The 24,240-nt window shown below is 45.6% G+C and overlaps 2 protein-coding genes across 2 annotated transcripts; one reads left to right on the top strand and one right to left on the bottom strand.

Annotated features, from left to right (window-relative positions):
- The first annotated feature begins 2,778 nt into the window (after positions 1 to 2,778).
- On the top strand, positions 2,779 to 10,341 carry LOC149359315 (uncharacterized). Its single transcript, XM_089567639.1, has 5 exons — positions 2,779 to 2,904; positions 4,295 to 4,449; positions 5,440 to 5,513; positions 6,577 to 6,648; positions 10,190 to 10,341. The coding sequence occupies exons 1-5, from the start codon at positions 2,779 to 2,781 to the stop codon at positions 10,339 to 10,341; spliced, it is 579 nt and encodes a 192-aa protein (XP_089423765.1).
- Positions 10,342 to 13,783: 3,442 nt separating this feature from the next.
- On the bottom strand, positions 13,784 to 23,496 carry LOC149359314 (uncharacterized). The gene is made up of 6 exons (XM_089567638.1): positions 23,365 to 23,496; positions 18,645 to 18,799; positions 17,597 to 17,653; positions 17,402 to 17,472; positions 14,892 to 14,963; positions 13,784 to 13,991 (listed from the first exon to the last, which is right to left on the bottom strand). Exons 1-6 carry the CDS (start codon positions 23,494 to 23,496, stop codon positions 13,843 to 13,845), a joined length of 636 nt encoding a protein of 211 aa, XP_089423764.1. The 3' UTR covers positions 13,784 to 13,842.
- Between the last annotated feature and the right edge of the window lie 744 nt (positions 23,497 to 24,240).

Here is a 24,240-nt window from a genome sequence, read left to right as displayed (position 1 = left end):
TTCACTGAATTCTACGTTCTACAGGGTTATTTATTTTTTAATTTATTTTAGTGCCTCAAAGACCCCCAAAAAAGGGGCATTACATGACGGATGGGTTTTATAGAAATATCAATACAAAACGAACATATTCTGTACAAAACATCAAGGTTCAAAACACAAATGAAACAGACGAACAGCTCAGAAAATCTAAATGCAAAACGCTCAAATGCTATCGAATAGAAAAGAAAAAACAAGACAAGAATGAAAGACAGGAAGAAGCGCTGAATGGTGGGTGAGAATTCAATAACGGATTAGAGAACAGTAAAAACTGCATAGAAAAACAAAGTGCAATAGGTCAACGTTAGAGGGGAAAGGTACACGAAAACCTAAGATGTGTCTAAAGGTTTAAGCTTATCTTTGAATGCAAGCGTGTCTTCTATTATTACAGCGGCATTGGAAAGGCTGTTCCAATCTCTTGCTATTCGGATGAAGAAAGTGCGCAAATGTTTGTTTTTGCGCAAGGGTATGACACCTGTCGACTGTTTTTGTGACCAGCTGAAAACAGGGAGCAATTTGTGGCGTAGATGCTTAACGGAAATTAATGGTAGAAACGATGAAAAAGGGCTAAACTGGCTAGTTTTCGACGAAACTTTAATAATGGCAAGCTGGATCGGTTCTTCAGATCGGTTACACTTCTGTAGGATGAATAATCGGTGTGAACAAACCTAATGGCGTGATTCTGATAGTTTCTACGCTCTCAGAAAGGTATTCCTCATGTGGGTTCTAAATGGCGGTTGCATATTCTTATTTTGGGCGCGTTAATGTGGTGTAGGCTAGTAACTTTACATGGGCTGGGGCAAACTTAATCGAGCGTTGAAGATAGCCAAGGGAGCGGCTGGATGCTGCAGTGTTGTGGTTGATGAGTACTGACCACGTAAGACCGTCAGACAGGTGTAATCCAAGATATTTGTATGCTTTAGTAGCATGTAAACGAGAACCGCAAATAAAGTAGCTATGTGGTATTAAGTTGGAGCGTCTATGGAAATGCATGACCTTTCACTTAGCAATATTTATAGACATTTGCCGTTTTTCACATCAGTTTCCTACAGCTAGTAAGTCACGCTGTAAGCTAATACTGTCTTACAACAGTATTAGTTGTAGAACAGGCTGGTAATTATACGAGTGCAATTCGTACTTGACTGTCGAAGTATTGTGGTCCTGCCGTGCCCTCACAGCTACTTTTGCGTTTCATGACCGGCACTATCATTCAACTTGAAATATTGTGAGATAAATATATCTGTTTTATTTGCGTGTTTTATGGGGGTTTAACGTCCCAAAGCGACTTAAGCTGTGAGGGACGTCGTAACGAAGGGCTCCGGCAATTTCGACCGCTGAAATCGCACAGTACGCGGGCTGCTAGAATTTTTCCTCGATCGAAATTCGACCGCCGCGTAAATATGTATGAATTATATAAGTTAATGGTTACGTGAGTAATGTTCATATATAAATCATAAATAGATATTAATTACACATGAATATTGTTCACGTAACCGTTAGGATTCAAAGCATGAGTTATGATATAACATCTTATCATTCGCCACTCATTTTTAACAACAAAGTGCACAAAAATTGTTGCACAAATAGACGTGTAAATAAAAATCGTTGTTTCTATTTTTTTTTCTTTTGTGATATACGGCAGTCCGTTCACCTCCCGTTAGAGGGGAAAGGTACACGAGAACCTAAAATGTGTCTAAAGGTAAAAATTTATCTTTGAATGCAAGCGTGTCTTCTATGATCACAGCGGCATTGGGAAGGCTGTTCTAATCTTTTGCTATTCGGATGAAGAAAGACTGCGCAAATGTTTGTGTTTTTGTGCAAGGGTATGACACCTGTTGACTGTTTTTGTGACGAACTGAAAACAGGGAGTAATTTGTGACGTAGATGCTTAACGAAAATTAATAGTAGAAACGATGGAAAAGGGATAAACTGGCTAGTTTTCGACCGCGCCCTAACCACTAAGCCACCGCGCTGCATTCTTTTTTCGTATGGTCCTTCCCGTCATGAGTTAGCATCTCCGCTGGCAGTTTTTTAAAGAGCGAGGAATTTGACAATATTCCAGAAAGGAGCTGTGTAGTTTGTACTGGACGCTGGACGTTGGCAGAAAGAAGAAAGCGCATGGCTAGACAGACACGCAGACAGTCGGAAGCATGCTCTTTATTTTAGGTCGGATGCAAATACGGGGACGTTCAAACTTCACGGCGCCAGCAAGCATATAGGGGCGCGTTTCCACAGGAAACTATGTGCCAATAGCGCTTCCCAGAAAGCGGTTTACAGTGTTGCAGAATCAATGATCAGCAGCATCCACGTGTCATCGACCTGCGTGGCCTGTGCATGGCAAGTTCTAAAAGGTCACCAACCTCGACCGGGGCCTTGTACGTGTTTTTTGCGCGCCTGTGCCACCACACGGAGTGCGTGTCGTTAGCGTGCACCATCTGCGCCATCGGCGCCACGAGGAATTCAGGTGGCGCAGAACACCGCAATGTATGCAAAACGCTCTGTACGAACTACACCAGCAAGCGAAATAGACGATACAACGGTTCAACGAACCTTACCCGAAGAGCTGGCGAGCTAACATTGGCCTTCAGAGCGGTATAAAACTGAGGACCGCTGCCTTTGCAGCGGTGGGTTAGATTTAGATTTCCACGCCACTGTGTTCTTCCGTGGCCGTCTGAAGCTTGCACTCGTAGCATTTTAATTCATTTTTTTATCTGCATTTCGAAGTGCTCAGTCGTCTTTGCCATGTCCTCAATCGCGGTACTCGTAGTAGCGATCTGCGCCAGTATCGCCTGTAGCTTCGCGGGCTACGTTCCAGGTGAGCCACTGGGTCTGAGGCCCGACCTTGGCATTTACCAGGACGTTGGCAAGGTGAGAGTGCTCTTCGATACCTTTCGGAGAACGTGTGTGCGGGGGAATATATCTGTGCTGTTTTACAATATAGGCACTTTGATAGAATGGCACACCTGTATGCGAGATTTAATCAAAATTGACTTTTAAACTCTGGTCCCCTTTTCGCTGCTCCAAAACAAGTCTCTGTGTGAACCTTTACTGTAGCGTAGCAAACACTGATGATGGCATTTGTAGTATGCGCGTGCTTAATGCGAGCACAATCTTTAGCATATTAAAGTCGGCCTTTTTATGGCCACGCAAGACTACTGTGCCAGATACACTTAGGCGCCTCTATTTCGTCTTTAATTTTTTTTTCGGAACGCAAAGGGTGAAAAACTGGGCGATATATATTTTTTAGGTTTAACACGGATACAAATCGAGTTATTAGCAAAAAGCTCCATAATTCGGGTTTTTTCAGGTCATTCTTTTTGCCAGCAATATTTACGAATATATGAATAAATAAATTTACCTTGAGCGCTCATTTTTCTGAGGAAAGAAATTACATCTTTTTGCTCACTTTAATAAACACTACGAAAATACCCAGTATCGTTAGAAACTGTTCAGAAACAGATATTTATTTTGCAATAACTGAAAACCTTTCGTCATCATCATCATCATCAGCCTGACTACTCCCACTGCAGGGTAAGGGCCTCTCCCATGTATCTCCGATTATCCCTATCCTTTGCGAGTCGCGGCCACCGTATTCCCGCAAACTTCTTAATCTCATCCGCCCACCTAACTTCCTGCCGCCCCCTGCGACGCTTGTCTTTTTGTCACATTCATTACCATCTCAGGGCCAGCACTTGTGCGTCCTTTCAAGATCGGCCTGCGTTTGTTTGCATTACCCTTGGCGCTGTGACTCGACAAAATTTGACTACATCATGCCAAAATACTTGTGACTTCGAAAAGCATGCTGGCAAAGCAGCCTTTGCAGTGCACGTAACTAGTCAAAAAAGCCAAATTTTGTCAAGCCACAATGCCAAGGCTAATCGCGTTTTGTAAAATTCTGAACTCTGATATGGCTGTTGTAACGACCGGCTACAAATCTCTAATTACAACTAGGCACCTAACTCTAATAGTTAAAACGGTAATTATTAAATTTAGCAACCAACTTTGTACTTAAGACGATTCACTTGTTTTCTGGTGTCTGCCAACACTGGTAGTACTCTGCTGAAAGCCATCATTTTATCTCAAAAAGCCTATTTTTGAGAATTACTTAAAATCTTCCCTGAAACACCAGGTATATCAGCCTACTGCGTCAATGCAGGCAAAATGTCCTAATTACACTCGCCGAGTTCAGCGTTTCTGCATCTCGACTTATATGCGTAGAGGCCGTTCGTAATTCCTATGGATACAATGCTGCTCGCAGTGCTTGTCCCCGGGTGCCACGTGGTACGTGGCGTACCGCAACACGGAACAGGGAGGATTCGGACCAGACGACCGCTGCCTCAGGGACACCCAGATAGGCGAGGTGGCCGACGGGAAGGCCCGGTTCCGCTTCCGCTACGGTGCCGGAGGGGAACGGTGGGTGCCTCCCTCTGCAATATGCACCAAGCAGTACTCCTCTCTCTTTGAACCTTTTCCGTGCCTAGCCTGTGCTGTTAAATACTCGTCAGATCCCGGGCACATTGCATTGCACGCCTGTATATTAGAGCTTTCCAAGCAAGCAAGCAAACAAACAAACAATCAAACAAACAAGCAAACAAACAAACAAAAAATATCAGTCTTGTAGGTCAGGTGTCGCTGGAATCAAAGTCCTCACTGTGCTCTCATGTAGCCACCGTTTCAAGAAATTCGTAACAAAAGGGGTGTTTTTCTGAGCTTTTCAAGTTGGTCGCTTTGTTTAAATTTATTTATTTATTTATTTATTTATTTATTTATTTATTTATTTATTTATTTATTTATTTATTTATTTATTTATTTATTTATTTATTTATTTACAAATTTCTGCAGGACCCCAAGGCATTTTTGCAGTGGTCAATGTAGTACATAGTGCATGCGTAAGGCCAGCGCAAGAACACTAAAATCACTGAACAGAATTACAAACCAAGCAAACAGAAACGAAAGTACGAAAATGGCAACCGTGGGAACCGCTATACAATCAACAACAGAGCTCGAAATAAACCTCCCGCTCCCATTGGCTAGTTAACACTACTTTCTCACACCTTATCGTGAGATTATTGCAGTCCTGATGGCAGTACGCATTCTGCCATGTATTTATTTAGCACGATATCCGTCATAAGACGATGTTTGCATGTTTCTGTGCGTACACAGGCGCATAACAGAGAACAAAGATAACGGTCATAGAGAAATAAATGCTCCGCCTACGGCTGCAAAATATTTTCTTCCACATTCGTTGTAACGCTGCGACTTTAGAACTGCATTCCAACAATCAGAAACAAAACTTTTCGTTGGTTCTTGAGCGGTTATCAAATTTCTTTTTTTCCTTTCTTGACATACATTTCTGTGTTTCATAAAAAAAAAACCGACCCTAGACTTTCGATTCTTTTGCAGGAATTCAACATTTATATTCAGGTCGTCTGAGGGACAAACAGGCAAGAACGTTGTCGAGATTCTGCTCGATGGAGGTGAGTACCACGCCCTGAGGAAAATTTTGCTCTAGACACGAAAATAAATTATAGGATGCACAGTGACAGGAATTAAGCCAGAACGCAGGCAAGCTGGAAAAGAAAAAAATCAGAATGCGTCGAGATATTACACGAATACCAGATTTTATTGCGGTCATTCTTGTTTCTTAATTTCCGTTTTTCTTCAGCGACTGTTATGACTTTGAGGCGGTCAGCTAAGCTTACGGTTTTTCTCTTCACTCGGTGCGAGCCTGCACTTCGATATTCCAGGGACGGCTTTCGGCGGCAGCCACCATCTTCATACCCAACAATTCTGGACAAATGCATTTTTGAACGGGAAAGTGTTTATTAGCGAAATTTTTGCATATATCGTAAGATTTCACTGTAACAATCATTATATCCGCACATCTTCCTGCTGCAGGTTTGTATTTTTTGCTATCGTTCCCCATTGGTTCCCCATTGGTTCCCCATTGGTTCCCCATTGGTTCCCCATTGGTTTTCTATGCAGTCTTAACTGCTCAATTCGAGCAAGGGAAAGCTTTAAAAGAAAGATTTTGCTGCACATTGGAATAATGGACCATTACCTTCAATATTTTTAATAACAGTACCGTTACAGTGGGGTCAGGGGACCCAGACAAGTACAGGTTTTGTACCTTTTGTTCCCGGCCCTTAGTTTTCTGTACTGAGAACTAAAATGTTAATAAACTCAACTCAACAATTTGCAATATTCAAAATGTTTGTCTCAGAATGTTGGACATGAGTGCACTCTATGGACTGGCCTCAGTGTTCAGGAGAGATTTTGCTAACTTGATGAAATCTAGATAGTCTGAATGCCGAACTTGGTCTAAGACTTTTTTATTAGATGCAAGTCTTCTTGCGAAAGCTCAAACTATTACACTTTTTTTTTCTGTTAATGACACTGCGCCATTTAATTATGTTACTCGGCAGGATCCAAGATGGCATTTTAAGTTTTGGTGCACGCAGACACAAGTGCACGAGCTTCATAAATCACCTTGATGCTATTCTTAAGCAGTATTATTATGCACTCTTGTCTTGTGCTCAGTCCCTAAGGCGGCGGTGTACGACTTCCTGTTTGTGGACTGCAAATACTGCAAGATCATGAAGAGTCGCACAGGTGAGTACCTCGCCATGAAAATTGAAATGCCTCTGCATACCTGCAAATGCCACTGGGGCTAATTTTCCCAAAGCACTAGACATTCCTGGTTGTACTTAGGCAATATTATGGCGCATTCGGATCTCTGTATTCTATTTATATAGTTTGTTTATTTACAATTCCTGCAGTTCCAAGAAGGTATAAGCGCAACGGGGGATACATACTTAAGTCCTACGAACAACATTCGTACGGACAGCATTCGGACAAGACAAAAATCAATGGATGCCAGGGAAGGGCAAAGAAAAGAAACTAAACACGAGCACCAACTGTGCATTCACATGCGTCAGTAGAATGACTGTAAAGCGAAAATAAAAAAAGCAAAAGTGGGGAGAAGGGATTGAACATCCGTGCACGCCATGATTCCGCAAGCAGTCCCCGGAACATTGCCTTGGATCTTTATTCAGTAGTCAAGAGTTCGACGAAACATCGTCTGGTCAGGTGGAGGCATAATAAAAACATAGGGTCACTGACCAAGTCAAAGTTTAATGAAACGTACTGACGTTTCGGAAGCCCTACGGCTTCCTTGTTGTGAAAAGGAAGCCGTAGGGCTTCCGAAACGTCAGTACGTTTCATTAAACTTTGACTTGGTCAGTGACCCTATGTTTTTATTATGATCTTTATTCAAGAAAGAAAAAGGATTTGCAAAATTCATCAAGTGCGCTTTCCCACATAACAGTTATGCCGTATCTAAGATGTTCTAAGATGTTCTAAGCAGTTCTCTATAAAAGAACTGCGAAGGCTGCAGTACAGGAGCTAAGTGTCCGGATGGAATACATGAAATGTATTTTGAAAGAATCCAACAAGAATCAAGTCCTGCCTGCTTTGTTTCAGCTGGAAGCGCATGGTCGACCATCTTTGTTATGGCATCAGTGTTATGTGGCAAAGCGCCCTTGAGGAATTTTGCATTTATCTCATGTACCCTTGCGCCAGGTGACAAGTGCCTACAGTTCGACTTGAGCCGCCGAGACCACCAAAGCCTTTCACTTGGGAGGAAAGGGTTGGGGTACTATGGGGAACGAATGGCTGTCGGGCAAGCGGAAAGGGGATGTCGCACGTTGTGTTGGAGACAGGGGCAATTCAGGCAGGAGGGGTCGAAACGAAACGGTCAGGCTGCGAAGATCCAAAAGCATTCAACAACACAATGAGGCAGCTTTTTCCTTTCCTTGAGGTACGCGGAAAGAAGCACCACTTGAAAATGTCAGTGCGGCATTTTATCTCGCGCGTTTTCCATTCATGATCGCATATTCTCGAAGAAAAATGTTGTAGTGAGTAAGATTCCGGGTTAAAAGTAGTTTTATTGAAATAAATGCAATAAAGAAATTGTAACGTAATTCGCAGTCGGTGCTCCTCTAGAAAGTCTCACTTCAGCTATTGATTTATATAGTCGCTACGAACATTGAAACAATAGAACAATAGAGTAGCAACTTTGTTAGACGCAAACCGCATTGCAAGATTCTGAACACAGTGCAGCAGTGTACAATGAACGTAAATTATATTTTTCATTATTTTACTCCAGATAACAAGCAAGAGAAATAGTCCGGCAGTTCGCGGCGCTCTTTCTTGAACCCAATTTTTGAATCGTGAAAACGTCAGCCACTTTCTACTCGTCAACTAGAAAGCCAGTGTTAAGTCATTTATTAAGAAAAATAACTGAATAATAAGCAGTAATCGGGGCACGCGCGCTGGACATAAGAAGATAGGGTGTCAGCCCCACCAGCGGAACAGGGTTTATTACCCTGAAACGGCTTTACAACAGCGCTATGCATAATATGACCACACTCAGTGCCCCACCCACTGTGGAAGGGGCTACCAGAATAGGTCGCAGTGAAAGTCGACTGGAAATAGGCGTTAAATGAGCAGGCCTCCTAGTAGTCGTCATCCACCATGTCTCCGTTTCAATGTACGAAGTTCGGGATGCCAGCGAATTTTCTTCCTTGAGATTTCAAGAATTTCCACATTCCTCGGAATTTTTCTGCATCTTAGCTCCTTAAGAATTAAAATAGTTGCGCTTTGCGATCGTATACTTAGTGCTTATTGCTTTTCCAAGGTGATTTAAGGAGAAATTTACGGTTGGAGAATTGGTTCTTTTGTATCTATTTAGGAGTCGATCTCTTTTGTTGATAAGTAATGGGGTCTCTCGGGTAACCCGTTGCTTCCCAGCCAGTCTGCCACGAGATATGCATTTACTAGGGCTGGGCTGGTAATTTAATTTTTCAAGTGTATTCTTAAAGGTATTCCATAATGCATTACAATCTACAAATTGGCTAGACGCAGAAAATTTTGGTAGCAAAGATTTATTTTGGTTCACTTGAAAATGTAGTCACTCTTATCACATAGATAAATCCTTCTGGAACCTTCATGTCCTCTTCCGGAAGTAAATGGCGCGAGCTGTGCAGAATGCACATTCATGGTCACTTTTTACCGGAGTGACTACAGCATCCCAGTTAATGGAAGGTCTTCTGTTGAAAATTTCTTCCCTGCTTTGTTGGCTTCACAACAAATTGATATAGGTTTTTAACTAATATGAGCTCAGAAAAACCTGCCAACAAGGTACATGAATCAGCAGCAATACCTTTCTTATTTATCCACTGGATGAAATCGTCCCCTATGACAAAATATTGGTTTAGTGAAGACAGGGAACTTGAAAGGAACTGGAAGACGTCAGGATACCCTGTGCTAGGGAACAAAAAAGCGAGTCGAGAGCAAAATACCCGCCTTTATCTAGCTGCACATTTCACCAAACTGACTCGCCGTATTGCAGTGGGTAATCTAACACAGAAGTTTATAGGCAGAGATCGGTAGGCAGGAACACGCTCCCATTCTTGGTGTTCCTGTCACGACGATATATTTCCAAGCCAGCTGGAAAAACTGTGTTTAGAATAGCGTCATGGAGCGAAGATTCCATGCCTTTAACAATATGTGGCTTAACGGCAGAGAGAAGAAGCGTTAAGTCGTCGGTTTTGTTTTTAAACTTCGGCAGTGACAGTTAACGACGAGAAGTATCAAGGCTGGTGGTGTAACTACTGACTGAACATCGAATCCTATGACCGTCTACTGAACACTACAGTGCAGGTCTACGGTCAGTGCAGGTCTAAAATGATCTACAAATTTCTTTGAGGGTGCAGCGCAGGTTGGATAACTGTGCAAGCTGCTTTCAGGCGACAGTTCACTGCATAAAAGAAAATTGAAACGGCATTCACGCAATTTGACTCGATTTCAGCCCCAGAGCTGAATTAAGTCATGCCTCCGTAACGGAGTCATGGTCGTGTGTAACCAGTGGAACTGGTTATATAATCGATTAAAATGGAAATGGTGCCTATAGGCAGTGTGGCCGATGACAGAGTTACATGTGAACAATTCCTTACGTGACATTCCTTCAAAAGCCGACGCTGTGTACAAAGTCGTGCTGATAGCTGAGAAGTGAAAACCGTGGTCTAAAATTTTTCTACGGAAGACAAAAGCAGCTGCTTGGCGTAACGGGATGTCTTACTGCTCGTTGCAGGACCAAAATGCATGATCTCGGTGACAGAGGTCGCTCTTCGCCAAGGCGTTCCCCAGCACTGCCGATTCCTGTACGACCTGTTCTGCGGAGTTAAGCCCGCGTACAAGGTCTCGGACGCCAGCTGCCTTGAACACGACGTGAAGCAGGGATAGGCGAATTCACAAGAAAGCTCTACCAAGGAAATCCTCTCCGCCCATGTCTACAAAGAATAAAGCGTGGGTGGTTAAAAACTGCCCTAATTTTGTCTTTCACAAAGTTTTAATGTAGGAGTGCGTTCCATGCTTACATTTCCAGTCTTATTTTTCTGTGTGTTTTCTCCGTCATTCCGTCCAGGTGCTCCTCTGTGACCTGCTTAAGTTCACAAGCTGCTTAAAAGAGGCCCAAACATTTATTCGGCTATGACTGCCGGCTTGGCACATTAATCAGTGAAAGCTATTATAGCTCCTTTTAGCCATTTAGCCCTACATTTGGCTATGGAATCTACATCGTCAGCCGTAAGCGGAAGCTTAACCGTGCTGATGCGAATAGGCAAAATCTGATCTGGCCACCCGTCTCTCCTACCTTCCCTCTCTCTCTTCCCCTCGAGCTTTTCCTCTCCCCCCTCTCACCTAAGCGTGCTAAGGGAGATTTCCCTCTCTCTACTTTGCCATCAACCATGGTTGACAGGTGGGAAATCGAGTTTAGTTCGTGTTCAACTGAATCAAATTAAGTTAGATTTATTCACTGACTAATTAAGTTATTTCAGCTGACGCTGTAGATTCCATGGCAGAATACAGGGCTACATGTCTCAACCAAAGCCATAACAGCTTTCGCTCTACAAATATTCGTTTCGTGTTTCTTGTAAGGGACGAACTGGTCGGCTTGAGCTTCAACCATGCAAGGTTTTATCACCTACACTAAAGATGTCGCGAATGCAGATATGCAATGCATCACAAAGGGGATTGTTGTACTGGAAACAACACTTGCCAGCGGCAGCCTTCATGTCCGCCGTGAGAGCGACACCCCATGCCAGTGAGCTCCAATAAAGACGGAGTAAACCACTAAAAACATTATTAACCTTTAGAGCAATAAAGTTATTCCACTCCACACCACTCCACAGGTATCCGCACATGCCCCCATGCGATCACGCCAATTACGTAGCCGTGGGGGAGTGTCAGGAGGACCTCCCCAGGTCGAAGGGTAGGTAAATTTACGAGCCGCCCAAGCGGCGGCTTTTCGGGGGTGACACCCGAGCTGCTGCAAACGGGCTGTTCCACCGGCCGCGTTCTTTCCGCTACTGGGAAGATTGCCCTGGAGTCGCGGCCATCTCTTTCTGGTCGAGATAGCGCAGGCCGCCATAAATACACGAAACGTAGCTGGAGTAGATCCGCTGTGCAAGGGCCTGTTTACCGTATCTCTGTGGGAAACACTTTGTGTCAGACGTCCCGCTGAAATCGCTGCTCGGGCACAACAGCACCCCCGCCGGAAGTTAATGCATCAGGAGGTCGAGCTGTTCGGCGCCGCTCGGCTGACTCGATGTGTTGACTCGAAACCTCGAGAGAGTGGTCGGTCCAGCTATTAGTCGAAGTTCTGGTGCTCTCTTGTGCCGTCCTCTCCTCCGTACTCAGCGAGTCCTCTCGTCAGGGATTCGTGTAAGTATGGCGCACCGGCAAGACCGCTGTTACGGAACACACCGAGCGCTGAAAGCTACCTAAGAAAACCATTCGACTCGCCACATCTTCAAGAAAATATTTACCTTTTTATTAATGCAGCACAAATCGAACCAGAGTGCTTGTGAAGTTGCAAGCCCAAAGAAAGTTTTCCACTAGAGCATCCTTGCAATGAGAAACCATCTCATCTATGCAATGCTGTTAATAATTGTATAAAATAAATCAGGAGACATATCAAGCAAGTGCACGGGACAGATCATTCTAGTAGGAATGCTGTATATTTCCCTTCTGAGCCTTGCTGTTCTGTGTTTCAAGCTAGCTTCCTTACGAGGCCTTCGAAGTTTCGCACACCTTCGGACGATTGTGTTTGTATTCTTTGGAGCACTATAAAACTAGCGGCAGGCATTACTAAATGCTTCTTCGACTATATAGAGTACGCACCATTCTGAAATCAGTAAAGTTAAACGAATATAATAAATTCCGTTACACAATGGCCTAATAAAGTAGCTAAATGGTTCAGTTTAGTTTAGAATGCTCGACTAAGACTGCCGGCATTAGTGCGTAGCTTTCCGTTCTTGCGAAACACTTCAAAGTTCTGCTGCTGAAGAGCTATATTCTATATACAGCCGCCGTTCCTTCATCATCATCATCAGCCTGACTACGCCCACTGCAGGGCAAAGGCCTCTCCCATGTCTCTCCAATTAACCCTGTCCTTCGCCAGCCGCGGCCACCATACTCCCGCAAATTTCCTAATCTCATCCGCCCACCTAATTTTCTGCCGCCCCCTGCTACGCTTGCCTTCTCTTGGAATCCACTCTTGTTACCCTTAAGGACCATCGGGTATCTTGCCTTCGCATTACATGTCCTACCCAAGCCCATTTCTTTTTCTCGATTTCCACTAGGATATCACTAAGCCGCGTTCGTTCCCTCAGCCTTTCCGCCCGCTTCCGATCTCTTAACGTTACACCTATAATTTTTCTTTCCATAGCTCGCTGCGTTGTCCTTAACTTAAGCTGAACCCTCTTTGTTAGCCTCCACGTTTCTGCCCCATAGGTGAGTACCGGTAAGATACACCTGTTGTATACTTTTCTCTTGAGGGATATTGGTAAAGTGCCATTCATGATCTGAGAGAACCTGCCATATGCGCTCCACCCCATTCTTATTCTTCTAGTTATTTCCCTTCCAACACGGCACGCAAGTAATCAATATCATTTTCCTACGTGTTGAAAAGTATTTTTACATTGTCAAGGTACGTCAGTGCCCATTTCTTCAGTCCATGCAGAACGTGGTACCTTAGTAACAAAAAATTGGCGGCGCTGGAAACACAAAAGATGAAATGACGTTTCATTTGTTATTTATTTTCGCAGAACGAAATGTCCTTTCTTGGTTCACCCTTCTTATATATTTAGAGCAAAGAGTTTCGTGACACCTCGTTTTTCTCCTTGGCAGAACTCGTAGCCTTATCCAGTTGAGCGAGCGGCTTCCAGCCATCAGACGCAGCACACAACACTGTGCCTACGTCCAGGCTTGCGTCAGCTAGTGCCCTAGATTCCACTAGTTCCCTCTGCCTCGCTGCCAGCCTGTCGAACGTATGGCTGAACGCCTGTCTGAGAAGCCTCGGATTTCGCATTTGCATCCCCTGCAATTCTTGTGGCTGTGCGCAGTCCAGCTTTGGCAGATCAACGGCCCCCGAACGGGTTAACGTGCCCACCTTTCGGCGGTCGAAACTGAAACAGCACGAGAGAAGCGATTTAAATGTAAATTATTTTGCAGGCCACAGGCGTATACTACTTGATGATCCATGTATACGAATATCTTAGCCCCGTTCCAAAGAAGTAAACGGGCGACCAAAAATTTGGTGTTTATACTCCTTTAATGCTGTTATCGGCATCATTCAGGTTGCCTATACAACAACGCTTAGACTGCCTCGTGTCAAGAAGTCTTGTCTTTTTCTGTGCAGCTCAATAGGACATAAAGCCTTTCAGCACGACATGGAACCTGGCTTCAGGCAGCCTGGACGTCGTTGAGGCAGCTGGCGTCCGAGACGGTGTACTTGGGCGATGCACCGCACAGCAGGTCGTACACGAAGTGGCAGTACTGCGGCACGCCATCTCGTAGGGACTCCGGGCGCACCCACAGGGAACAATGGAACGCTGGCACGAAGAACGAGCATAATTTTGTAAACATAGACAACAACTCTGGACAAAAACATTTTTGGTTATTGGTTTATTGATTTAGTAGGGTTTAACGTCCCAAAGCGACTCAGGTTATGAGGGACAGTGGGGAACAGTTTATGAACGCTATTTTTTTATTAATGTAAGATTTCAGTGTAACAATCAATGTACCCAGAGACCATCCGACGGCAGTCTTGAATTTTTTTTTTTTTTTTTGCTATTAACGTTTTTGCTATCGTCAAAAGCGTTCCCCACTGGATTTCTATGGCAGTCTTAGCTGCTCGGCACGATCAATGAAAACACGTTCAACGAAACATTTTGTTACTTACCTTCAATTTAATTACCTTCAATGTTTCCACAAGAGTATCTTTCAATTTTTCAATATTCCAAATGTTTGTCCGAAAAGGACATGGTTTAGAACGCCATTGAATTTAGAAACTATAGATGTTACAGCACGGACAAATTCCAAATATAATCTAAAATTAGCGCGTCTTGGATGAATGAAACCGCCTCTTGATTAACGGTATGAATTTGCACCCAAACTTTCGAATCCGAGCCTTAAGTTGCAAAAATTAAGTATAGCTGGCTTCAGCTGCCCTGTCTGCCTGCATTTGTCTGGCTTCGCTAGTATACATACAAAAAGTAATTAAGTTCCGGGCACCAAAAAATTAAAAAAATATTTATTCAGGGTTCACGAAATGGCGTCAGGCGTTATTTGATAGTGTTTGTCTGTTGCACTAGATGCCTTCAGTTCCGTAATGGTACATGATGGATAGAAAAGCGTAAAACATTTCCGTCATTGCTGTGAATAGCCATATTTAGGATCAAATGATGGCGAAGAAAAGGAAGCCTTACTATAAAGCACACATATCTACTCACTTCCAGAACTTCTCATGACCTTGCAGCGAAGGCAGTCTATGAACAAAACGTTGTGTCCGGAAGTCTTGAACTCTGCGTAGAACATTACAAAGAAGAGAATCCGGTTCAAGACAATGACTCTATATTTTGGCTGCGATGTTCACCGTCAGCTTACATTCAGGCCATCCGACAGTGCGAGAATAACCAACCATGCCGCTTAACAGCGCCGTGAGATAGGAAGTAAAATATTTCAATACATACAACCGACATGAGGCCAGTAACAGCTAGGTGAGATATCCAACAAACTTCCTTCTAAAGTACTGTCCTTGCAGTGGAACCATTAGTCATATTGATGGTATGAACTTTCACTGAGAAAGCCATGCCTATTGGGCCGGCACGGCGTGAGAGAATCGTCGTTCTTCAGAGATTATCTCAGTGGATATTAAGAATTTTTTGCATGCAGGCTCATTTATTGACCACCGACAACTCTCTTTTGAGGAAACCAAACACTGCCTAGATTTCGGGCAGCAGATATGCTTATACTCATGTCCTTGATTTTTGAACTTAAATGCTCTTGCTTACCTTCCTGTCAGAAATAAAGTATTTAATACACAGTAGTACCGCCAGCGCGCAAAATGTGATGATACACGTATGTGGCTCCTTTGTGGTTTTCTGTGCTGACATAAGTAATTCAGGGGGCCACTTTGTTGACCTAAAGTGCAGTGAGGCGAAAGCCTTTAGCGCAGTGTTGCTGCTTGTGTCACTGATGTGTTGTTAAGATGTTAATTAAGTACACAATTGTTTGTGAATCTTAAATGCTGGAGACACTGGAGGGCGTTTGGGAGGCATCCGTCTGATTCGACGCCTTTCTACAAACACTCTCCAGCGTCCTAGAAAAGGAGAACTACATATGCGTTGGCAGGAAGTAGCGTAGCCATTAGCACGCTCGGCTGCGAAACGGAAGGATGGTGGTTCGAATCCCATCATGCACGAAGGTTTTTTAAGCATGAAATGCTTTTAGCTCCCGTTGTCGGCAGTGTGGTGACGTCACGCCGAGAGCCACTCATCCGGGCTCTGAAACGAGAACATCCGGGCACCGTACGAGACTTAACGAGATTTAACGAGGCTCTGTAAGCCCTCCTACGCGACCGGCATGCAAGCGCCGGTTGGTCTCCAAACGAGTCACAAAAAATAACTGCTGCCAGTGACTTCTCAATGTTTATCAAGATATCAGTCGGGATGTGCGTTTGATAATGCACGGAATTATAATTTCCGATTTCTAATAACGCGTGCAAAAAGCACATACATGCCACATCCTGGCACCGTACGAGATTTAACGAGGCTCTATAAGCCCTCCTACAGGACTGGCATACAAGCGCCGGTAGCTTCGCGCCGAACGGGTGGTGGCGTTCCTCCCTTCCTGTATGGTGCGGTTCGGGTGTCCACTGAGATGACAGAGAATTACTGCGCCATTTCCTTTCCTCAAAAAGCGTTTCGTTCAAAGGGCAAGGCATCGCGCCGAACGGGTGGTGGCGTTCCTACCTTCCTGTAAGATGCGGCTCGGGTGTCCACCGAGATGGCAGAGAATTACTGCGTAATTTCCTTTCCTCAAAAAGCGTCGCGTTCAAAGCACGAAGCATCACGCCGAACGGGTGGTGGCGTTCCGCAGACTGCCTGGCAGCGCTACAACACGCTGTCGCGTTCCACTCCTAAAGGCGAAGCTTAAGCGTCATTAATTAGCAGTTTATTAGTATTTAGTCATTAATCAGTCATTACACACTAATCAGTAATTTGTCATTACTTCGTCATGAATTATGTGTGACGTAATCCAGTGGTAACATCACCAGTGTCACATACGCAAAGTATTGCTGAAAACGCTTTCGCCTCTACGCACTTCGGACAGTTTCGAATGCGCTGCATATACATTCTTGTCAGGCCTGCGTCTCGTCGTGTCCGCGCGCGCTTCGCATTATGCCCGTAAACATTTCATGCTTACTCTACTCTCGGTTACGGGAGAGGCAGAGTTTTTTTTTTCTTCTGGTCTGACTAGAAAAATCGTGACACCTCTGCTGACAACCTTCTGCTGACAACCTTCTGTCGACAACCTTCTGTCGACCACGATGAGGCATTATAAAGGCTTTAGCCTTAATATATCTTAGAGCTAAAGAAGTCCAAGTACTGAACACAACTCGTTGAACCCGTGCCTTCCCCATCATTGTTTACTTGACGCGTTGTTCTTTGTGTGGCCCTCCCCTTATAAAAATGGTCTATAGACAGTCGACAGACTTCTTATGAACTCTATCGCCTTCCTATAGATATTTCTTCTTGTCATAGTGTATAGGCATTCATCGACAAAACTCTACTAAAAGTGTATGGCCATAAACCTACATAATGTTTAAGACTGTTTAAATAATTTTTACTGCCTGTTGACTATTCTCTAGTATTTGTCTATAGACAATCTAAAGACTTCATAGACAGATCTTATGGACAATCCATAGACTGTCTAAAAAAATTTCTGTAGGGGATATCACCGCCATCAAGAAGACCCTGGAAGAAGTTCGTGCTGTTGCGCCCGTCAGATACGAATATCAGCGTCCCATTCCTGCAAAGACACATTCACACGAGGTTATCTCCGAGACGTTTATAATTAAGAGGCTTAAACCTTGAAAACAAAAAGAACGAGCACAAAAAATTGCACAAAAAATTGCGCAAAACTGATGGTTCACCTCGGTAACCCTACCCTCACCGCATCCGCTCGAGAAACAGGAGTCGTCGTGTTAGTGCTCCAAGCAATTGTGTGCCAACGTTACCCTTCAGAAGCATGGTGTCTCTGCCAAGTTCCCAAAACCTGGACTTATATGCGAATTAGCTATTGGTGTTTATACACGATGACAATTATTTGTTCTTTTTGTGCTTTTGTGGGAGAAATCAGACTCGCCTATTATTTGGGCTGATTAATATTCATGCGAATACGTTCTCTGCGTTGGTGTGAACTGTGCCTCAACTTAAAGATCACCAGGACACAGAAAACTCAAAGTAGAAGCACGCCTCCCGTTCACAGCTGTTCTCAAAAACAAGACTTTAGTGAACACCCTGCATCAAAGAGTTATAACATTGAGAAATTTGGGGATCGCATCTTACACTGGCATCATTTCTCCGGAATCATACCATAATTTCTGCCGCGGTGGCTCAGTGGCTATGGCGCTCGGCTGCTGACCCGAAAGACGCGGGTTCGATCCCAGCCGCGGTGGCTGGAATTTCTTTGGAGGAGAAATTCTAGAGGCCCGTGTACTGTGCGATGTCAGTGCACGTTAAAGAACCCCAGGTGGTCGAAATTTCCGAGCCCTTCACTACGGCGTCTCTCATAGCCTCAGTCGCTTTGTGACGTTAAACCCCATAAACCAACCATACCATAATTTCTGACACCCTGCTGACTTATATTCATTGGGCATTCTCGCAAGGAATGAATAGCACCTGCGAAGTTGTTCCATCCATGACCGCCAACCCAAAATACTCATTTTTTTTCCGTTGCTTTAAGTTCTCTTTCCTTCGCGTAGTGTGCAGTAGTTTAAAAGACAGGCACATAGAACTTATTCACATTTTGGGTGTTTCTCAGTAAACACACAATTTCAAAGTGCAACCGTCTTCGCTTTAATTTTAGGAAAGAAAATCACATTTTTCCTGTGTCCTCCTCAACACATCGCAGAGAACGACGCGTCGCCTTTCTCGAAACATAAGTACATGTAAATGCATGCAAAAAGTTCAGGAACCAACCGTTCATTTCCGGCACCGTAGCGGAACCGGAAGCGAGCTCTCCCTTCAGCTAACTCGCTCAACTGGGTGTCCCTGAGGCACTTGTCGTGAGGCCCGAACCCATCCTGCTTCGTGCTCCGGTACAGCGTGTACCACGTTGATCCCGGAAACATGCACTGCGAACAGCAAGGGCACACTTGAGGTGATGGAAAAACAGCCTAAGATGACATGGTTAGCGCTCATTTATTGCAAAAAGAAGATTAGAACGACAAGGCTCACCGACCCCGCTAGTGTTATACCGTTTAATAATACGAATTCACTTCTTTCCAGGGGCTTTCAATAAAGTTGTAGTGTACCTGGAATGATAAAGGACTCCGCTTCACGAATATCCTCCAGCAAGAATTTTTTAAGGGCTTTGTTAGAAGCTCAGTCTTCTGTAGTAAAAATTTGAATCTGCAGTAAAATTTGAATTTCATCATCTTCGCGCCTCTTTGTCTCATCTCGTCACTTTTTGCACGCAGAAAGGTCAGCGTTCCGCCATCGGCCCCACCTATTCGTACCCACCACCGGCTGCCGACAGGGCTGCCGAAGCGGCTCACTGGCCACGTCCTTGGTAGCTGCGTGACGTCTGAGAGAATAGCCAATAGCTTCTTAACTGACATACGCAGACCCGCAACACGAAGGAGAGTCAGAATTTCAAAACAGTCGCCGGAGAGAGCTGGCCAACTTTCGCTCAGCATTGTCGGTTCTCTGTGGCGTGTAAAAGTGTATTTGGCTCAGGTGTTCATAACCACACCGTGTACTGATTGAGCAGTTTATGTACTTCTTTAAGAAGGTGTTTCAGGGCTCAGGAATATATGGAGTAAGTATAGCCAGACTCAAGTCCAATTGGCTACCCGGTGGTTAAGCCTGGCAGGTTGCGAAAGCGAGCGCAGAGCCTCTAATGGAAGGAACGCGGCGCGCCGCGTCTAAAGGCCACGCGTGGCTACCGGCCGCCACGACTCGGCTTGGTAGCCCATTTCTCACCCTGGTATGACCTCAGAGGTCATTCTAAAGGTCAAACGTGGCTACCGGCCGCCGCTACGCGAAAGGTCGTTCATGAGCGTAGTATTGCTTTCGCAATAATAATTCATGTTGTTGTTGTTGTTGTCGTGACTGAGAGAAGGATGAAAAGAAAATTGCGCGGGCCTGCCTACTGGCTCCAGCCAAGCCACCACCGCTCCCGCCGCGGTGGCTCAGTGGTTACGGCGCTCGGCTGCTGACCCGAAAGACGCGGGTTCGATCCCGGCCGCGGCGGCTGAATTTCGATGGAGGCGAAATTCTAGAGGCCCGTGTGCTGTGCGTTGTCAGTGCACGTTAAAGAACCCCAGGTGGTCGAAACTTCCGGAGCCCTTCACTACGGCGTCCCTCATAGCCTGAGTCGCTTTGGGACGTTAAACCCGAATAAACCAAACTAAACCAAGCAGATAGAGGAGAGTTAAAAGATCAGAGAAAAGAGAAAAAGGAAAGAAAAGACGCGCATCGCAGCAACAACTGCGTCCGCCGGAGCGGACGCTGCTGGAAAAACAGATAAGCGGCCGAAGCCGCGCTCGCCGAAGCGGACAACGCAATAATAATTTAGGGGGTGGTGGTGGTGAAAACTTTTATATTGTAAAAAAGAGTTTGGGAGCCACAGAGTGGCCCCGCTACATGGTCGGCGTCCCTAGTCCGGGACACCGCACGACGAGGCCCCGTCTCTCGCCCGTTTCACCAGAGCCCTTTGGGACTCAAGCGAGGAGCAGTTGAGGAGGGCAGTCTCCCATGCCTCTCTGGAAGGGGTAGGGGAAGGGGGGAGGTGGGGATTTTGAGTACATGCCCACACCATGTGGAAGATATCACAGGTCTCCCCACAGTGTGGGCATCGCCGTGTTAGGATCGTAATGTTTTATTATTGCAGGACAGAGTAGAGTACCTGTCTGCAGGCGCCTTAAAGTTCGCTCCTCCGTCTTACTCAGCCCTTTTGCAGGGGCCGGGAAAAGGCGGTGGTTGTCGCTATAATGTGTTAATATTTCCCTGAATCGCAGCAGCGGCTGGTTAGTCTCCGAGCCAGAAGAGCTGGGATGAGGAGCCCGGTGAGTAAGCGCTCGGGCAGCCGCGTCAGCGGCCTCATTACCTCGTAAGCCCTGGTGGCCAGGAGCCCAAATGATTCGTTTGGGTGTTGGATCAGTGGCAGTCCGTCGTAGAATACAAGCAGCTAAGGGGGAGATCTCCCCTGCCAAGTAATGTTCACATGCTTTTCGGGAGTCCGTGATGATTATTCTCGAATTGGCGTGGGCGGCAGCAAGCGCTATCGCTACTTCCTCGGCCCGCATTGAATTCGGGGCTCGAAAGGAGAGTCCATCAACGTGCATTTCCTGGTGAACGACAGCGGCCGAGTAAAATCCCGTGGGCGATGGCCCTGCTACGTCTACATAATATACACCGGGTCGGGAGCCGTGTTGTCTCTCAAGAGCCCGAGCCCGCGCTTGTCGTCTGTTTTCATGCATGTCGGTGTCCATGTTACGGGGGAGCGGGGAGACCCAGAGCATATGGCGCCATAGTACTGGGATACGCTCCGCCTCCTCTGGAGTGCAGTCGTGTTGGATGTGTAAGCGGTTTAGCAGGCGGCGCCCAGGAGCCGTCTGCGTGAGCCGCGTGTATTGGTTGCACTTTGTTGAAATAACGTGCGGTGAGGCGAAATCCTTAAGCGCAGTGTTGCTGCCTGTGCCACTAAGAAGTTAAGCTTCGCCTCTAAGAGTGGAACGCGACAGCGTCTTGCAACACTGCCAGGGTGTCCACAGAACACCATCGCCCATTCGGCTCTACGCCTTGCTCGACGGTAAATTGGTTTTTGAGGAAAGGAAATGTATCTCTCGCATATCTAGGTGGACACCTGAACCTCGCCGTAAGAGAAGGGAGGAAGATGCGAGTGAACGAAGTCGCCGTATTTAGCTACACGTGCCTTTCTTCATTCCAAATCATCGAACTGGCATGGCGGAGTGGTAAGCGTGCTCATCTCGCACTCCGGAGACCCTTGTTCGATTCCGCAACTCGACCAATTTCCTACTCTGTTTTATTTATTTATGTGGTCTGACAAGAAAGGTTAATTAGGCTAATTGGTCTTTACCATTGTTCTAATGCCATCCATCATGTCCTGTCACTCACCTGTCAAGTGGTGGAACTCTGTAGAATGTTTGACACAATGTCTACGAAACGTCTAGAAACGTCCAACTACTAATGATGGTTAATGATAGTTAAGCATAACTTGCACATTTTGTGATACTAGTTAATGTATGATTAGTAATAGTTAACATGACCTTAACTAGTAAACTGATTAATTCGTTTTAGTTAAGGTACAGGCGCAGTGCACAGTCCCACATGCCACTTCTTAACTACTACTAATTACCAGTTAGTCATTTAGTCATTAAGTACAATGATATAATCATGAAATCCCTTCATATCATTGCACCCGATTAAGTACCGGTTGGCTATTGATTGGCATATGCCCATATAAGGCGCGCATCCGAAACGCGGACACATTTGCTAACACGTCTTGGTCACGACATTATTAGGCATTAAAGGCTTTCGCCTTAATAAAACGAAGAAGGACATGAACAGCGGAGCATGAAAAATGAAAGAATGCGCACAAACAGGCTGTTCTAGTGATGACTAAGGCCCATCTACCTTAGCTGCAGAGGCAGTAGTAGAGCCGGCCGCTGGATAGAGATCACGGCCCCAGTGTATGCTTGTTGATGACAACGGTCATGAACAGTTGGCTCAGCGAGTTCCGCAGGAACAAACGATGCTCCTCTCAAATAAGACAGAAGCAAAGGATGGGATTGATTGCTTTCTCGCGTCAGCAGGTGTCGCTCGGCAAGCCTTCCCTTATTCGAAATGAATTAGACGAATACTACGGCTAGAGCCGTTATACAGAGCCCACCCCGAAACTTTGCACAAGTAAGCTCCGTCCAAGGTGACCCAATGTAGCTGTCCGGCGAGAAAGGAGGAGATAGGTTTATGGTTTGTGGAAGTTTAACGTCCCAAAGCGACTCAGGCTATGAGTGACGCAGTAGTGAAGGGCTCCGTAAATTTCGACCACCTGGGGTTCTTTAACGTGCAACTGACATCCGGTAAAAAGTCCAGTTCTTTGTAAATGTTCGTTACCTGCAGCTACATTCGACTAAAATGAATTATGGGCGAAACAACAGGTTCAACGTTGCGGTCTTGCATGCGCTATCGCCGCAGCCGATCGCGCTTCGTGTTCAGCTGCAACACACTCACGCGCTGCTCATTGCACATTGTCGTCTTCACCAATTAATACTGCTGGAATGAAAAGGAAGACCACGCACTGACACCGACGACGACGAAGCTCTTGAAGCGGCCGGGGCTGACGTTCGTCCTGGAGACGAGGCGTCCTGGCCAATCCCGCTCTCTGGGCACGTGCCACTCCAAAAGAGGACAACAACTGCTCCTTGTGACCCTGCCTCTCGCCCCGCTGCTTCATCGATTACTTGTGCAAGTGTCTTCGCCGCCGGCGCTTCCCACGTCTCAATAAGCCACCCTTCACTAATATCGAATTGATATCGCCAGACGTTCCGACGACCCAGAAAAGCAAAACCTTTAGTTAACCAGGCTAAAGGCATGCTTTCGCACGTCTACACGGTTTGCTTACGTTAAAACCCCACCACATTTTTTTCTCTTTTGTACGCCAAGTAATCCTCACCTTTGTGAAGTCCTGATAGACGGCCAGATCCGGCCTGCTCTGCAATAGCGTGTCGATGATATCTTCAGAAGCGGCATCAGTACAGCGCAAAAGTGCTGCGCAGATGACGGCGAGAACGCGCAGCCGTGCCATGTCTAACAAGAAGTCTTCTTAAATAGGTAGATATGCAGTTAACCTTTCAGTACTAAATGCATGCAACGACGCAGGTTCTAATACGTGCTCTCAGAGCGGCAGCTGAAAGACCTGGATAGCTCTTATGAGAGCAACAGCTGGAACGGGGGCCGCGCATCTGCCCTGGGCTCCAGCACCACCAGTTGTGGCTGTGGTATACAGGTTCGATGAACTGTGGTTCGATTTATCTGGCTGTTTTGTTGGTGACGAGTTCTTATTTGGCTTTTTTGCTAGTCGCAGATTTTCGGCCCAAATTTTTATCTCTCCATCACAGCGGCAGAGAGGCACGAAGAAAAGTGTGCATTTCGGAACCCCCCCCCCCCCCCCCCCCCCCACGTGCTTTCGTGATCTAATTAGAACTCAAAGAGGGCTGTGCGAATATTCGATGCAGTCGAACTTTCAGTGGAGTAACGCCAACTTCTGTTTGGTATGTCCCAATATAGCTTTCGATACGTCCAAAAACAAGGAAAGGGTTGAGAGCCCTTTTCTATTGCTATGCTCGATACGGGTGATGAAATATGAGATCCTCCCTAGGCGCTGAGACGGGGACGGAATCCAGTCACACAAGATAATAAGTAATGTTGGAATTGCACCACCAGGGGAGAGAGAAGCTGCTTGTTGAACAGAGACTTATGCCGTTGTCTCGTGATCGGTGACATGCAGCTTTGTGCTGGCTCTATGTAAATTGCAACTCTGGTTCCGGAA

This window comes from Amblyomma mixtum, chromosome 2, assembly GCF_055824585.1.
Source record: "Amblyomma mixtum isolate Tamu chromosome 2, ASM5582458v1, whole genome shotgun sequence".
In the NCBI taxonomy this organism is placed as follows: domain Eukaryota; kingdom Metazoa; phylum Arthropoda; class Arachnida; order Ixodida; family Ixodidae; genus Amblyomma; species Amblyomma mixtum.
The sequence above is the reverse complement of the archived record's forward strand: the minus strand, read 5'-3'. Positions and strand labels throughout refer to the sequence as shown.